The sequence below is a fragment of the Phalacrocorax carbo genome, chromosome 21 (genome assembly GCF_963921805.1).
Source record: "Phalacrocorax carbo chromosome 21, bPhaCar2.1, whole genome shotgun sequence".
NCBI classification, from domain to species: Eukaryota; Metazoa; Chordata; class Aves; order Suliformes; family Phalacrocoracidae; genus Phalacrocorax; species Phalacrocorax carbo.
In genome coordinates this window covers 8,320,405-8,337,058 of record NC_087533.1, presented here as the reverse complement: position 1 = coordinate 8,337,058, position 16,654 = coordinate 8,320,405, and the positions used below count along the sequence as shown (strand labels likewise).

The following is a 16,654-nucleotide window of genomic DNA, read 5'->3' as shown; positions in this document are numbered from 1 at the left end:
ACTTCTGTCAAAGCTTTCAGAGCGCGGTATGTTGCAATTACGTGTAAATGAGTCTAGAAGAACGGTGGTTTTTCTCACGTACCGTATACAAACAGCATGTAATCCGCATGTGATTTCCCCACCGCGTTTGAAGCCTCACAGCGGTATGTACCATTATCTGTTTTGTTTAGGTTACTAATGAGAAGGTTTGAACCAGACACTACAACGTGTTGAGGCATCTCATCATCTACTCTTAACCACCTCATGTCCGTAGGCCTACAGAGGAGGGAGAAAAAGAAACAGTCACATTACTATTTTCCTATGGTAAAGATGGCATCTTCAATAGTTCATCCACAGACAGAAAGCCCAAACCAAGAAAGACTGTAAAGAAATAACACATGCTTTTTTTGCACTACTCAAGCCCAGATGCTGTCGGGCTTCCTCAATTTTAATTTATTTTAACCCAACAGGAAACTGTATCCAGACCTTAAATTTTCTGAAAACACTAATGCAAGCAGGAAGAAAGTTCATTAGTGGTTAATCATGCGCTTATTCAGTGGACCTGGAATCTCGGAGGCTACGGACTAAGTGCGCATCCGCAGGGTGCTCTGAGCGCAGATCTGGGCAGCACGTGGCAGAACCGGTACGTTTTTGGCAAGGCTGAACCCTTCCACAAGGCGGTGCGATGGACCTATTTACCTCGGCGGTGGCTGTGCCGCTCGCTAAGAACGTTCTCGGTGCCAGGGGAGAGGAACACCCCTCTCCTCTCCCCCAGTCCCGCCTGGGCGATGGCAGCCTCTGCTGCATCCCTTTGCTAAGGGAACCAAAGGGAGTATCGTGTCTGCACCGTTCAGGGAACGGAATCAGTGTGGTTTGCTCGAGCTGGTGAAGAAAGCGAGCGCTGTGGGGCTTGGGAGGGGGTCGTCTTTTAAAAATTCTTCTTCTTATTATTATTATTATAGTAGTCTTTAAGCAGCAGAAAGGACAGATCAGCTACGCCTGAGACAGCCTTCCCCAGCGAGAAAAACACAGCCCCACTCGGGGCGACCTCTCCCTTTAACGGGGAGGTTTATGCAGGAAAACACCCCTCAGCCTGTCTGGTTGCACAGTTTGCACGTCGGACTTTGCCGGGCGCTCGTGCTGCCAGAGGTATCTCACAGCTCGGGCTTTCCCTGGCGCCCCAATGGTGGGCTGCCGCCAGGACGGAGACGCTCCTGAAGTTTCAACATCCCAGACACGCTACTGGGACGGATCCGACACTGAGCAGAACCAGTCGGGCAGCGGCTGCCTGCTACGGAGCCGACACCTGGTTTCGGGCCCGGGCCCGGCGCTCTCCGCCTCGCTTCCGAGCCGTCAGCACGCAGGCCGCGGCACGGGCAGGAGCTCTTGAGGGTGCAGAGATGCAGTTTAACCTCAATACGGGTGGGAAAGGGTTCGGAGGCTCCTGGCTACAGCTTTCAAAAGGCTATCTGTGATTTTGGAGTCCCAGGGTTTCCGGCACTGCGTGCACTGCGCAGCGGCCCGTTTCTCAGAGACGTGTCTCGCCCTGGACGTCCCAAAAGCACCTGTTTCAGTGTCTTCCCACTTTTGTCACAGTCTTGGGGGCGGGGGGGCACGTGCGTCTAATCTAACAAAATCCCTGTATTGACAGCAAAACGGGGACTTCTACTCTCTGGTCTTTGGTTTTCCTCTGAGCCTCCCTCCCCCAGTGTTTACGTTGCCAAATTTTGCAGAGAAATGGTTTTGTTTGACTGGAGAAACATCCCTGTTCATCTTAAACCTCGGCAGAGGGGTTTAGGAAATACGTTTGTCTCAAAAACACAGAGCTAAACACAGGCCATCATTTTACTGTGTATTTTCTTACGGTTTGAGAGACACACGTGAGGTGACCTACGTAAGCGGATTCCTAGCACGTTACTAGCATCACCCTACGGTTAAGCGGCATGCTGCCGGGAGATGCGTCTGTCTTATTTAACACGTGTATGTCTTATTCATAGCCTGGAAGAAAAAAGAGTAAAGCAGCCTATTCATTAAATTCCCAGGTGATGGCAAATGGGAGGAACGGCAGTCACCCACGAGAGGAGGGATGCAAAGGGGCTTTGACAGACTCTGAGCAGGGAATAGATATTAAAACGGAACTCAGCAGGGGACGTGCCGGTCTCTAAGGCACGGGGAAGGACATCAGCCTCGTGCCCGACAGAAGAAACTGGGAAGCAGGAATCACCAGAGTGGTCTGGGGGAGGAGGTAGGCTACCGTGGAGGGCGGCAGCACCCCGAGCCTCCTCAGGCCCTGCCTGCCGCCGCCCGCAGCGGCGGAGCCGGCGAAGCAGGTGGCTTCCAGGTCAGGTCGGCTACGCCTGCGGCGGCTCCTCGGCTCTGGGCACGCTACCGAGGAGACGCTGGCGGGGTTCAGGGATGTTTGTGGAAATCTTATGAACATGACGAAAATAAAAAAGGATAGCAAATACTTGACAGCCATAGATCTGAGTGGAAGAGGAAGTATTTAAAAAGACAAAAAAAAAAAAAAAAAGTCGACAAAACTTAAATTAGAACAACAATGGAGGTGTGGAAGAAAATCTAGCCTCCCTTGCCAGGGTTTTCCTGATGCATAGATTTCTTCAAGTATATAAGAAAGCCTCAAGGGCATGGCAAGAGGAGGAGAAAGAATAAAACCTGCATTTCGTAAAAACCACACAGGGCACCAGAAGGGAGGAAAATCATCGCACGGTCGATATAAGCAGAAAGGCAGGCTGCCTTACCTTCGGGATCCATTGCACCTTTACAAGTGCTCAATTCTTTGGCCAGTCTTACTTCTGCGTATGGCACCTCTCTGGGACTCAATACGCAGGCCCCTGACCTCGCTTTTGCAGATCAATCGCACCCGACTGCCGCCCAAGCCATTCCCTGGGGGAAGAGGCGTACAGCTGTGGGACCTCCTCCTTCTGCACCCGAGGGCTTGCTGCGTGGCGGCCGCGGAGGGCTCTCCGAGGAGAAACCCCTCAGCCACTAGTTATACGGGAATAAATGCACATCAGAACAGATGTCTCAACTGGGTGGCAGGCGCTCGGGTGCAGAAAGCGTCTCTCCCTCACACTGTAGCATCGTCTTCGCAGCAGAGAATGGCGTATCGAGTGTCTGCGAGAGCAGCAGAGGCCAACAACGCCCGCACGCTTCTGCGGCGCGACCCCGTCACCGCCGGACAACCTGGTCCATCCTCGGGAAGCATCCAACTTACTGTGGTTTTCCAAAAGCTGCGCACGTCAGTTCGAGCGGCTCCCCTTCCCTCGTGAGGCCTTGCACCGGGTAATTCTGAGAAACCCGCACTTGAGGCTTATCTGCGGGACAAAAACAGCGTGCCGTGAGCTGTCGCGTCGAACCGGCTCAGACCCGCGCGCGCCCGCCGCTCCCTGCCCGCCGGCGGCTGAGCTCGGCGCCGGCGAGAGGAGGAGCCCTCCGGCCGAGGGAAGGACGCTTTGCCGCGCCGGCGTTTATCACTGGACTCGCTCGAGCTAAAAGGAACTCATTTGCCTTCACGCTGAGGTGAAACCGGAGATATCGGTGGTGCTCAGAACTGACGGGTTTTATCGCCTATCATACACGACTGTAGGACAACTCTCGGCGTCCGCGCAGATTAATAGGTTGGGCTCTACAAGAGATGCTTGTTAGGAACACAAAAAGAAGTCACAGCCGCCGCCGCTTTCCCTTTGACGACAGGAGGTTTCCTTTCGTCTGAACGGAGCTCTTCTAAATCCTAAAGTAAACAGAGAGAATTAAAGCGTCCATAGTTAGGGAGGCAGCTCTGAAAGGCTTCGGTAAGACCCTGTGGGAAAAGAAAGCGCCAGGCCACAAACCTGGAGTCCACAATTAAAAAATTCATTACCTCCCACAAGTGAAGCAGAGATTAAGGACGCGATCGGAGCCGTAGCTAAAACGTTATCAGCGCAAGAAATCAATTCAATGCTACAGATGCCATTAAGCCATATATATTTTTCAGGAATTTACTCAACTGTAAAGAACAAAGGCAGGCAAAAAATCAGTATGCGTAAAGGTTGAAACCATTTAAATGTTTCTATTTCCTCTGAGAGTAACTGCTACCAAAAATATTGGCTCGCTGCATTTTATTAACTGTGTTTAACTCATTAACATGCTTCCTATGGAATAATAGAGATTAGGGAAAAAAAAAACCCTGTGTCAGGATTCAACCAATTTAAACTCTCATAATTTTCAGTAATGGAATAAGCTACACGAGTAAATCCTCTCCCGAGATGACTATACCACAAACATTTTATAAACTAATCCCCGTTACAGATGCTTCTCGCAGCTATGGAGCCGGGGTGTCTGCGGGCTGGGACGGCGGCGCATCGGGGGTGTCGCGCCCCGACGTGCCGAGCCCCAGCTCGGCTGGAAACGCGGGCGGCTTCGGCGCGCCTGCCGGCGCACGGAACAAGGGCGCCCAGCGCCGCGAGCGCCCGCGCGGGGCACGACCAGGGCGAGGCGAGTTAAACCGAGTGTTACGCAGCAGGTAAATCACAAGCAGCATCCCCAACGCTGTGCTCACGCTCACCACTCTCATCCACGCCCCCACCCCCCGCCATCTGCTCGCTATTTATTATTTGCTTCGCGGCAGCACCTCGGAGCCCGTGCCAGAAGCACGGACGCTATTACACTCTGCGCTGTAGAAAGAGTAGAAAACCTTTTCAGCCCGATTTACACGGGGCCACGACACCCTGCGCTGAGAAAGCTCCGTGCAACATCTTCTGCTGCTTCCACGAGATGAGCGTTTCCAGCGAGCTGTTTGCCAGCTGACAGCTACTTATGGAAATCAAGAGGAACACACCGAAGGTTCGCTGCACTGAGAATGAACCGCAACCGAAGCGAGCTCTCCCAGAGCTACTGGCGGGGAGCCCTTCCCCCTCAGCTTTCCAGCCCTACGCTCTCCACTAAACCAACGAAAGCAGCAAAGTGAATCACAGAATCCCAGGTTGGAAGGGATCATCTAGCCCAACCTTTCTGGGAAGAGCCCAGCCTAGACAAGACGGCCCAGCACCCTGTCCAGACGACTCCTGAAGGTGCCCAACGTGGCCGAGCCAACCCCTTCCCTGGGGAGATTATTCCAACGGTGACTGTCGTCACTGTGAAAAATTTCCCTCTGGTGTCCAACCGGAATCTCCCCAAGAGCAACTTTTGTCCATCCCCCCTTGCCCTCTCCATGGGACTCTGTGTAAAAAGGGAGTCTCCGTCTCCTTTGCAGCTACCCCTTAAGTACTGGTACACAGGGATGAGATCCCCTCTGAGCTTCCTTTCTCAAGGCTGAACAAACCCAACTCTCCCAGCCTGTCCTCGTATGGCAGCTTCCCAGTCCTCGGATCATCTTGGTGGCCCTTCTCTGGACCCCTTCCAGCCCGTCCACATCCTTTTTGTAGAGTGGGGACCAGAACTGGACACAGCACTCCAGGTGTGGCCTGAGAAGCCGTACCATTTCGAGCTGGACACCCTAGAGGTGTCGCGATACAACCCAAACCCGGGCTGCGTTAGCACCCGGGCACACACTCGTGAAGACAAGAGCGTTCCCAACAGAGCTAGTGCGGTGAACGTCTCTCCGAAGCAGTACTCGCCAGCCTGCCCGTAATTAAAGCGGGCACTCACAAAAACGCTTCACCAGCCCGAAGGGTTCAGGATGGCTGGGCACTCAGACCACCGACGTTTTAATTAGGCTCGCAGTACGCAACACAGGTTTTGCTTGCTTTGAGCAAGAATTTGGCGGGGGGGCGGGGGGAGGTGGTGGCGGTGGCGTCTTTTTTTCAGGACACGCATCTAAACAAGCTTTAGGCTTGTTTAGCTTGTCTCAGCTCAAAGTCAGCACCCCTGGTAGCACGGCTTTGTAAAAGGCCAAGCAGCGTGGGATCCCGAGCTCGGCTCCCACACGGGACGGTGACGTCCAGTAGCCTACCCTGGTAAAGCCGCGGTGGGCTTCGACGCCCGGACCAGCGGTTTGCCACCTATTAACCACCTCCTTAAAAGGGCTGTGTTCTAGTCGTGACAGCTGTGGCTGGGGCAAGGACTATCCCGGACGGTGATCTGGGGCACGAGGCAAGCAGCAGAGGAGGTTTTAGCACCGAGTGCACTCCGGCAGCCCGAGATCCTCGACTGGGAACTTTGTAATATCATACAACCGGATTACTACATAAAAATAAAGGCATCTATGCATCTAAGCCACTACATACTCCACTGGCAGCCAATTAGATCTAACAACCCAAAGCTATTTCCTAGTATGCCTATTTCTAGCAGCCTAAAAAAACAGCCTAGTAATTTAATAAGGCACCTTTATTAAGCTAAATTCATTCAAAAGCTAAGAGTGATATACAAGGTTAAATACCAGTAGTCTAAAGGTTACACTGCAGCAGCAACCAATTTGAAAAACTTATTACAAACCCATTCTGCGTTTGATGAGGTTTCTTTTACAGCGGGCGCGCTGCGTGCCTGCAAGCGCGGAACCACCGCAGCCTTCCGGAGGGGACAGCGTGCCCGCTCCTCGCCCCCACCGGCCGGCTGCGGTGCGCGCCAGAAGATGCCTCTTATGCCCCTTCCCACCCGAGAACCCAGGTTTGGGCTTCCCAAGCCACGGAGGTGCTGAGACTCCTCCAGCTGACACCCACCTGGGTGCACCCACGGACGCTTCATAGCTCCGTGGCCTGGAAGTTACCAACGCACTCACGTTGTTCTGCATTTGTCCCGATTCCTCCTCTTACAAGCCGCTCGCCCAGTTTTTGCACCATAAGCAAAGGTTCTTAATGGTGACTTGTTAAGAACTTCAGATGCTTTGTGGGAGCACCAGACGGCACTGGGCCAAGCACCCAGGCCAGGCATTCACGCTAAAAATATCATCATTTGCTGATTACTCCCTAATGACTATCCTTTGAGATCTGCCAGTTAGTGATTTCTTAATCCATTTAAATGGACGCTCCATCGATAACGCTCAGATCTCATTAATCAGCCAAGATATCAACATTATACCGAGTTCGGCACCTTACAACAGCCTAAGCCTATTACTTCTAGCCATTTCCTTTCATCAGGCCAACCTACCATCTCAAAGGCAGGCAAGCTCACCGTCTCAAAGCCCGTCACCAGATGGATTTGGCGAGCCTGACCTCCTCGTGCGCCCGGGGTACCACAATGCTCCGGCCAGGTCAGCCTCGGGACCCTCCGCCGCACGCCCCCTTCCCAGCCCGCGCGGCTCCGCGCCGGGGCGGCACCCGAACCCGAGCCGCGGGCGAACTTCCAGCCTCCTGCCGGGCGCCTCCTTCCGAAGGGCCGGCGTGACCTTCGGAGCTGCCGGTGCTCCGGAGGAGGCGGCGGCAGGGCTTTCTCCAAGCGCCCGCCCCATGGCTAGGTCCTTAGACACGGCAGCCAGCAAGGATGCCAACATGCATGACTACTGTCCGGGAGTATGACCGCGTACTTAAATAAAAGGCTGGTTTTCTTGGGAAAGGCAAGGAGGCATGTGAAAGGCGGTTACGTTGCCGCCCTCACGCCTCTCGCCTGAAATACTATCGGAATCTGCATAATGAGGAAGCTCCGTGCAATAAATTTAACTCTGGTCGTAGCCGGTGGTTTCACTGCGCACAGGAGCTCCCAGCAGCTGCTACAGGAAAAGCTGCATTGCACTCGATGTACGTGCTCTCTGGGGCCACGCCGACCGTACCAGATTTGGATCATCACACCGCAGCAGCTCCTGGTCCTCTGGTGGTCTCCGTGCAAGTGACATGGCTCCTACGAGGCAACCGTCAGTCACTCTACACACAAAACCTGCACCGAAACGGTCGTTAATGACACAGTAAAAACATTTCGGGGAAACGTGACTTCTTTCCCGAAGCCCAGGTGACTCCTAACCCTCGCCAACCCCCACCAGCAGCAGACCAGGCAACCCTTCCTGGCCGACGCGCTCCCGGCTGGGCTTGAAGACAGCCAAAAGCCTTCTTCCCACGCGCCGCTTCTCGGGGAAACCGCGCAAAATGAGGAGGACGAGCTCTTGAAAGCAGGCTGGGGCTCCCAGAGCCCCACCGCAGAGCAGGAACGGGCGCCGTCTGACAACGCTGAGGCTCTCCTTGACGGTTCAGCTGCTTGCGGACGCTCAACCGAGCGGATGCACAGCGAGAGGGGCTATCCAGGGTACGTTTTCAGCACAGGATTTCTCTCTCTCTGCTCCAAATCCCAGCTGAACACGTACATTAAGCAAACTGCGCGTGACTACAGATGGCTGGTTTCTTCACGGCAGACGGGAGCGGCCAAAGACGTGCTTCCCGCAGCGGTCCGGGACAGGGGTGGCTGCAGCACTACAGCGTCTTTGCAACGCCGGACTGTTTGCCAGCGGAGAAAATGGACTCCTTCAATGACTCAGCTGAAAATCCTCTTGCCTGCGCTGTGAAACTACGTACCGAATCCAAGTTTTAAAATCCATTTCATGATTACTGTGTTCATTCCTGACGCGAACCTCTTGGCAAAAACGATGCCAGATGGCATCCCCAGGAGAAGGATCCCGCAGGTCAAGCAGAGCTCCTGCCCGCGTGAGGCAATTCCGGCTTCAAAATCACCCAGGTCATGCTTTATACATCAGAAGGGCACCATTTAATCCAGCTCCTCATCTCTGCTTTGCTCTGAGCCCCAAAATAATCACTCAAAAAACCCGCCTTCTGGCAGTTTCTGTACCCTACCTCGGCGTGCTGGGGGAAGAGCAGGGGGAGTCTGGTTTCATTATTAAAAGAAGCCCGCGGCGTTAACAGTTACACACAGGGGTAAACGCACCTTGCTCCCGAACTCAAGCGGGTTTGCTGATCAGGAGGGCGAGGTCTGCACCAGAGACAGCCCGGACCGGGAATCCCCGATCTTCTCCTCGCCTTTTACAAGGACAAGAGTCTGTGTTGCTGATTTTCAGCCGAAACGTAGAAATCTATTCACTAAATAAATCCCACGTTTCAAATAACCAACAAGCCTACGACTGGCAGTTCCCAACTTGTCCAGAAGAGCCTTTCGACCCCACAAAAACACGACTGCAAAATTCGCCCTCGAGTAAAAGGATTTGAACGCTGTGCTTGCAGCAGGAAAAGGAAAGCCGGAGCCAGGCAGGTACGCTGGGTACAAACACTTTCCTTTTAAACATGTAAGTGCGTGCTGCTGCTTAATGCTTGTGAAAGGCAGGGTCCGGGCCACACTGTGCGCTCCTCGCTCCCAACAACATTCTTCCGAGGAAACCTTATTAATGAGCTTGCAAACGAGCACCCAACTGGGAAATGTCACAAACAAGAGCGGGTAATGCCCCAGAAAATCAAATAACCGAACACTTGGCTGACCGTGGCGCTTTTCATATTTACTAAAAGACCAAAAAAAATGCTTTAAATCAAAGTTTCTGAAGGGGTCAGCACCTCGCTGAACAAAACAACTCATTTATTCCTTTTTAGAAGTCTCCAGATGATAAATTACGTTGATGTTAATCACTTCACTGCGTACTGTGCAATTAATATTTGTACTCCATAGAAATATAAGGATTACTGGAGACGTGACAGCATACGTACACGGCCACTTTCTAACATAATTGGGTGCTAAAAATTCTCCCATCCTAACAGCAGAGGCCGAAACAGATTCCATTTTAAAAGTTCACGTGCAGGTATTATAAAAACGAACGTGGAATTCATTGTAACTTCAGAAAAACAAAGAAGAAACCAACCCGGAGAAAATGCCAGATCAAGACTTGGACACTTCTCCTTATCTCATTATGTGATACTGGAAGTCCCACAAAGGCTGAACTTGAACATCTCCGAGAATATCTGGTTCCACTCAATTCCTTAATGATGTTTTAATGCATTTGGTTGCTTCATTTCCTTTCTAAACTTACACTCAACGCGCCGGTCCTCCATCCCTCACTGGCGGATCCATGTCACCAAAAGAAAGCATCCCCAGCCAGAATCCGGGGCTATTTGCAAACCGACTCCACGCCAGGTCCCGTGGCCGCCCGCCGCACAGGGTTACTCGCTCGCTGGCGGGGCTCTTAATCCGGCACGAAAGCGTTACCGTTGCTGCGAGTACACGGCACCGTTAGTCAAACTCTGTCTGCTTCTGAGAAGCATTACCGGGAGGGCTGCGCACATCGCACAGGGTGCTTGTTTGCAGAGATTTCTTTCTAACAACACACCCTCCGTTCACGTGGAAGCCTTTATCTCAAAGCTGCACCAAGGGCCGCGTTACGGATGCAACAAATAGCTTCCTCCACGAGTAGGACCAGTTAATACTCAGCAGGATCCCGTCTTACTCGCGGTTTTTCTGGCCACAGCAAAACAGTCTTTCCCCCTCCGCACACGTGCTGTGAACTTGCTATTTGTTTTTCAGGTGTAGCTTCGGGTATAGTAACAAGCGATCAGCGCGTAGTACGATGGCTTATCAGGTAACGCGCACGTCCTATTTTGCCGTAGCCGAAGCCCCGCCACGCGCAAGAGGAGGAGGAGGAGACCCGGTCCTCCTGCGCAATCAGAGACGCGGCACCAGAGAAGACGCCTGGAAATAACCAGGGAGAGGCCGGGGCAGCAGCAAGACAAACGAGCCGCAGGAGAGCCAGCGATCGCCTTACCAAACCTCGGCCGAGGCGACAGAGCGTTCGGCGCCGGACGTGCGCGGGGTGCGCCGGCGCTGCCGGATGAAGCGTTACGACGAACCCCACGCTCCCTCCCTGGGAAGGGTCTGGAATCGCTCTGCCCGTCCCCCTCCGAGAGCGCTGCCCGCTTCCCTCCTCCCAGCTTAGGAACTCAGGAACAACCTCGGCCTGTGGCGGGGAGGCCAAGAGCCGGTTAGAAATGTCTTCCTGAAGTTCTGGAGAAGCTTAAACAACCCAAAACCCCAAAGTCCGCAACTTCCTTTGAACTGCAACACGGAGGAAAACGTTCAAATGCACTGTTTTTATAACAGTGGGAAATGGGTCACTTTGCAGACTCACATTTCGGCACCTTCCTTTCTCTTTTGAGCGGAGGAGAACGTTTCAATAAAACAAACACACCTTTTGGGCAACACCTCCAAAAAAGCCGGCGTACAAACGCTCCAGATTGTCAATGACACCATGGGCCCTCATCTACCGAAAGGCATTTGATACACCTGGCTTTAGGAAAATCACCTTAAAAAGAGAAAAGGTAAACATTTTGAAGGGAGAACGGAGGAACCCTGGGGAAGGAACGCTCCCTCCTCGTCCCCACCTTCAGCCACCGCGCGCCCGCGCCCCGGCTCTCCCCGGGGAGCGTTACCAGAGCCCCCACCGCGGCCCCGAGCAGCCCGGGAGGAATGACAGCCGCACGTTCTTCTCGGAAAACGCCGCGGGAGAGGAACCTCGGCGAACGCCCGTTCTCGGTTCGAGACCGCCCGCCCCCAAAGGGCGCAAACGGCACGCGGCTCAGGCTGCTCCCTTCCGCCGGCTGCGCTCTCAGCGGCTTCCTGCGATGGCAGGCGTCCCACCGCTCCCTTCCCCGCTTCCCGAACTATGCGGTTCCCTGCTTGTTTTTTTTCTTAAAAAAAACCCCAAAACCCAAACGACAACCAACTTTTGAAGTTGCATCTTGCAAAAAGTCTCTCTGTGCTCTGGAATTTAGTCAGACAAAAAATACCTCATTATCTGAGAAGGCTCCATCCATCATCCTCCTGTCCTTCCCCAATGCATTTCACGCTTGAGCTGGATACATTAAGTGCAGAGAAATACAACGTCTGCTGAGAGGAATATTTTCCTGCGTCCCGCCAGTGTTGCAAAGGGACGGATCCGCTGTGCCCTTGGTGGGACTGGCAGGACTTACGGGGAGAGAACGTAAGAGCAGACACCTGGGCGAGCAACGCAGCTCAGTGACGTGGGGCGACGCCTCTCCGGCTGCGAGAAAGGCAGCGACCACCTCACGCCCAGGACGGGCGGCGAGCGCCGACCGCCGCTGCTGCCGAGACCCGGCGTCGGCGTGCCTGGAAGGTGACACCGCGGTCAGTGGAAGCGCACGAACGGCGGTGGGCAGGCGTCCTTTGCTCCGGCTGCGAAGCCCGTACCTTAAAAAAAGCGGTTTTAATTCTGTAAGAAGCAGTTGATAAAGTATCCATTAGGTCTGATTGTAGGAGCCCAAGCTCGCCGAGAGGCCAAGCCCGTGTCCTCAGGAGCTCTGATTGAGAGCCAGCCTGCAAAGACAAGAGGATCTTCCTCCCCGTCGGCCAACAAGTCATCGGCTTGAAGCAGAGAAGGCTCAAGGGCCAAAGTTGGCTCTGTAAGCGCCTCTTCCAGCCCAAGTTCAGGTCTGACAGCAGGTATTAAGTGCAAACATCTGGAGGCAGCTCAGCACATGAAGCCCCCAAGCTGCTACCTGCTGGGAGCCGCGAGGTTGTGCCGCGCGACACGTTCTGCTGCTGCCCAAGGGACCGACGGGCCTGACGTGGCTCGACCCTGCATCCGCGAACATAACGGCTTTAACAAGCGCAGAGTTTCATTCGGACCAGAACGTGAAACCAGACCGGTCCGAAAGCCCTTTGCCTGCTCATCGCCAACCCCACCAGCTCCGTGCAGCAAACTGCTCCAGAGCGACCCGGGGGGACGCTAAGGACCAGCGCTACGGGCAGCAACCGGCGCAACGGAGGCGACAGGAGCCTCCGGCACGTCGGGCGACACCCAAATACCGCAGCTTCCCTGTGCTTTGCCTTCGTTGCGCGGGGGGCACCGTAAAGGCTGCGAACGAAAGCAGTCAAGGAGGGATTTGTTTCAGGAAGAGTGGAACAAACATTGTTAGATTTTTCGCAGGAGCAGCGGCGAAATGGAGATGGGCCTCTCCCGGCCCATCAGCTGATCAGGATTTCAGAGGAATTTCTGAAAGGAAGACTAAACGCAATCTGATGCCCTTTCAGCCAAGGGGAGAAACCCAGCAAGATTTCAATAGCTCGGCATAACAGGGGAGATGGGATTTTTTTTCCCCCCCGTTAAGTATTCGATCAAGCCTCACAAAGGTGCTAATGTATTATTAAAGCTAATGAAGCTCTGCAAGAAATGTTAATGGACATTAAGTTTGCATAAATGAATTACACATTAGCACAGTCGCAAGAAATCTAGTACCTGCCAATTTGGGTAGTATCTGATCGTTTCTGTTTTCCTCATTACGGGAACATTACTTCCCGCTAGTTTCAGAGATATGAGAATTGTAACCAAGATGTTCATAATGAAACTACATAATGAAGCAGATGAAATAAATTAATACCAGACTTCCTCTTCCCCTCTTAACGCAACGCTACAGTTGAGGTGCACCTACGAACAGCAGCACTCTGAATCGCCCCAGCGCGCCGGTTCCCTGGGCCTTGCCGTGAGGATCGTCTCCCGTTGCTCTGGGGAGCCGTTTTCCCGGCAGAGGTGTGCGTATGCAGCAGCCCCCTTCCCTCCCCCAGCTGAAACTCAGGGACGGCCGCATTTGGGACCACAGGCCTTTGCAGGTACCTGCTCATAAACCCGGTTAACGTCATACACAGTAGAGCAGCTCCCAAACGAAGTGAAATGCATTATTAACACCGAACACATTATGTTAGGAGCATCAGAGGAAGGAGGTCGGCCTTGATCGGCGGCGTTACTGCAGATTCCGCAGAATTCCCGTTACTCCGGTCGAGGGAACCCGCTGGTCACGGTGCACGACAGCGGGTTCCTTTCGCGCAGCCTTTGCCCAGCAAACCCGCAACGGCGGCCGGTCGCTTTGACGTGGCAGCAGAGAAGCGCTTTTCAAAGAGTTAAGTAGGTTGCTGAAAGAAAAATTCCCAGATTTAATCTGTTCTGACAGTCATAAAGCCCAGGCAGGAACCTTTGATGGATCAAATTCTATGTGCAGGGAGTTATTCCTTAAGAGAAGAAAAGTATGTATATTCATTGTACGACAGAAGGGCTGGGAAAAGCCGTGGCTTGACTCGTGGAGCGGTATCCAACATTTTGATGGCAATTTTTAAGTAACAGGGTATAAACCCCAGCTCTGCCGCCATCTTATCACGTAGTGAACAGTTCCTGCACTCTTACGCGAACCATTTTCTACGTTAAGAGAATGAAAAGTTCTGCTACTTACACATGACTTCCAGGTAACGCTGTGTCTGCAAGTCTTTGACAGCAGGGTGATCCACCACGCAGATGACAGGGACGCCATCGTCCTCCCGTCCCACCTTCAGCACCAGCTGGCTGGTCACCGTGTACATGTCGGACCACTGCTCCACCTCCGCCTTGCCTGCGGGAGGAGGACAGACAGAGCGGAGCGTGATCACGACAGGGAGGATCTACTGCACCCACGTGGCCCCGGGTCCCTCCTCTCCGTGCCCAGGTGGCACATCCCGCTCGGACACCGTCCCCGCTCCGCGGCTGCTGAGGCTCAGGGGAGAGGGGGACGCGGGCGTGCAGTAACACGCCTCTCCGCCAGCCTGTGGCCGATGCGAGTCCACACCAGGTTGCCGCGATGCTTGACAACCCCCTTGCGCCGTCCCCAAATCCTCACGCTCTTAAATCAATGCGCTACAAATCCCCTCCCACTCTTGAATCACCAATTAGCTAGAAAAGCGATTAAGCAGATTAACCTAATTAAAAGCAGCATCGATAGGCTGAAGCGTTTCAGCAGCGCTCTGCTGGGAGGAGGGAAGAGCAGCGGCGCTTGGAGCGAAGCACAGTTCAGGACTGGCCGCTCGACGGATGCCGCAACGCGTGGCACAGACACACGGAGGGACAAGAGACGAGGCAGGAGAAGAAGGGGTTTTTCCAGGAACTCGGCAAGCGCTTGCTGACAGCGCACCTCCGCTTCGTTTTCAAATACTCTTATCTGTGGCTTTTCATTCAAGAATTCACACTCAAAATGTTAAGAGTAACTCTTGCAGAAGAGGTCTTTCGAACACAAAATATTTCTGCATAATGTACTCAAGTGAAACAGAGGACAGACACAGAAAGTGACACCCTTGATATCTAGGGGAAAGGCTTTCTGATCGGCAAAGCCGTGCTTTCCTGCCGCGACCAGTTTCCCCACTTCTCTTTAAAAAAAACCCCAAGCATGCAAGGGATCAGCAGGGTGAGCTGGGACTGCAAGAAGCTACCTCTCGGCTCAGCAGCCTCCCAGGAGACAGGAAAGCTGGGATGCAACTGCCAGCGCAAGAGATCTCGACCAAGAAGCCGGGCAGGTTGAGCACAAAGGGCCAGATACCACTGCACTGCTGCCTGCCGGAACGGGGAAGGAAAGCAAAGGGGACCACTGGAAGATCCCTGCACTGCCCCGATGCCGCGAATCAGTGGGGCACCACTTGGCGTGGCAGCGGGTTTGCGTTCCACCTCGATCGGCGCACTCCCGTGTGCCCTGCTCGGACGCTCGGAGGTGTCGGGACTTGGGGAGGATTTTCTCTCGCCCTTGTAGGGGGCTGGGTTTGAAGTAACGAGTGTGGACTTCTGCAGAGAGCCCTTCAGCGTCTTGGGCTGGGTGAAGCACAAAGGTGTTGTCAACCTAGCTCACATCTACATGCAGGCTTAAACTAAGAGCACGTCACATGCGATCAGAGCCGGTGACTGGAATGTGCAAATACCAGGAGCAACCAGACTTCGGGGAGCAGGAGAAACCCATCTTGTATGAATATTCAACCGAACACAGAGGAAAATGCTCTACAAACAAGAGAGCTAGACGTGGCAGTGAGCCGAAAATCTTTACAGCCCAAGGCGCAGACGACCCTACTTGTCCTGAAAACAGGGCGGAAAGCTACAGAAACCACGGCAGAAATAAATTCAGCGCACAGCTCTGGGGCTCCTCAAGGTCACCTGCACTTACAGACGCCAGGACCCTGCGCTCGAGCCTGGCAGGCAGAGGGCAAAATGGAGCTCAGCCCTTCCGTGTTCGAGCACAGCCTGTCTGCCCACACACTCTTTTGTTCCTGAGCTGGCGTTTCAGGCAGCTCGCTCTACTTTTTTTTTTGTCTCCCCCTCCCTCCGCCGAACTGGCAGCAGAGAACAAATACCCAGCGTTACATAAATTGTCCCAGCTATCCCCCCAAAAACCGCGAGTGGCTGAGAGGATACATCTACCGGTTAGCTCCTTGTTTCCTTTGAACCATCTGATGGTGGTGGCTGGTCTGCTGGCCATGGCAGTGCAGTTCAGCTCGATCTCTTCTCCCTCCACGGCGATTTCTTTCTGGATATCGATTACCAGATTGCGTGGCGGGACTACAACGAAAAAAACAACACAATGCACGCTTGGTGAAAAAACCATCTTTCGATCACTAACACCAGGCGAAACCTTCAGGAAAACCCGTGACATCTACCAGAGGAAACGAGCGCCAGCGTTCGTTTGATCTTTCAATCGATCAAATCCTTTGATAGGTGGTTTCACAGTAATCAGAGTAAGCGCTTTCCACCTAATAATCAGCGTAGTTTTGCAAATTGTTGCTTATCAAATTTGTGACTTTCTGTTCTCCCTCCCAGGCAGGCACCGTTCCAGGGAAGAGCTTTCGCCCTCTGCGCTACTCGGTTGTGTACATTGCTATTTAAAATTACAGCTTGACTCTATGCACGTTCCTTGCCTCCCTCTGACAAGGAGAGGAAACACAAAAGCTGACATTTGGAAGCGCATTACTTACCGTGCCTCTAACCTCGCGAGGCAATTTTTCTCTCCTGCTGTTCAGGAGCTTC

At 53.4% G+C, this 16,654-nt stretch overlaps 1 protein-coding gene across 4 annotated transcripts in view; it reads right to left on the bottom strand.

Moving 5' to 3' along the window:
* CADM1 (cell adhesion molecule 1) overlaps positions 1-16,654 on the bottom strand; it is a 161,553-nt gene that overhangs the window by 32,555 nt on the left and 112,344 nt on the right. For all 4 annotated transcript variants that reach the window (XM_064470988.1, XM_064470990.1, XM_064470991.1 and 1 more), the window contains exons 4-7: positions 16,052-16,189; positions 14,073-14,228; positions 3,215-3,314; positions 83-255 (exon numbers count right to left, since the gene is read on the bottom strand). In XM_064470988.1, coding sequence (XP_064327058.1) covers positions 83-255; positions 3,215-3,314; positions 14,073-14,228; positions 16,052-16,189 — 567 coding nt within the window. The remainder of the gene's footprint in view (positions 1-82; positions 256-3,214; positions 3,315-14,072; positions 14,229-16,051; positions 16,190-16,654) is intronic.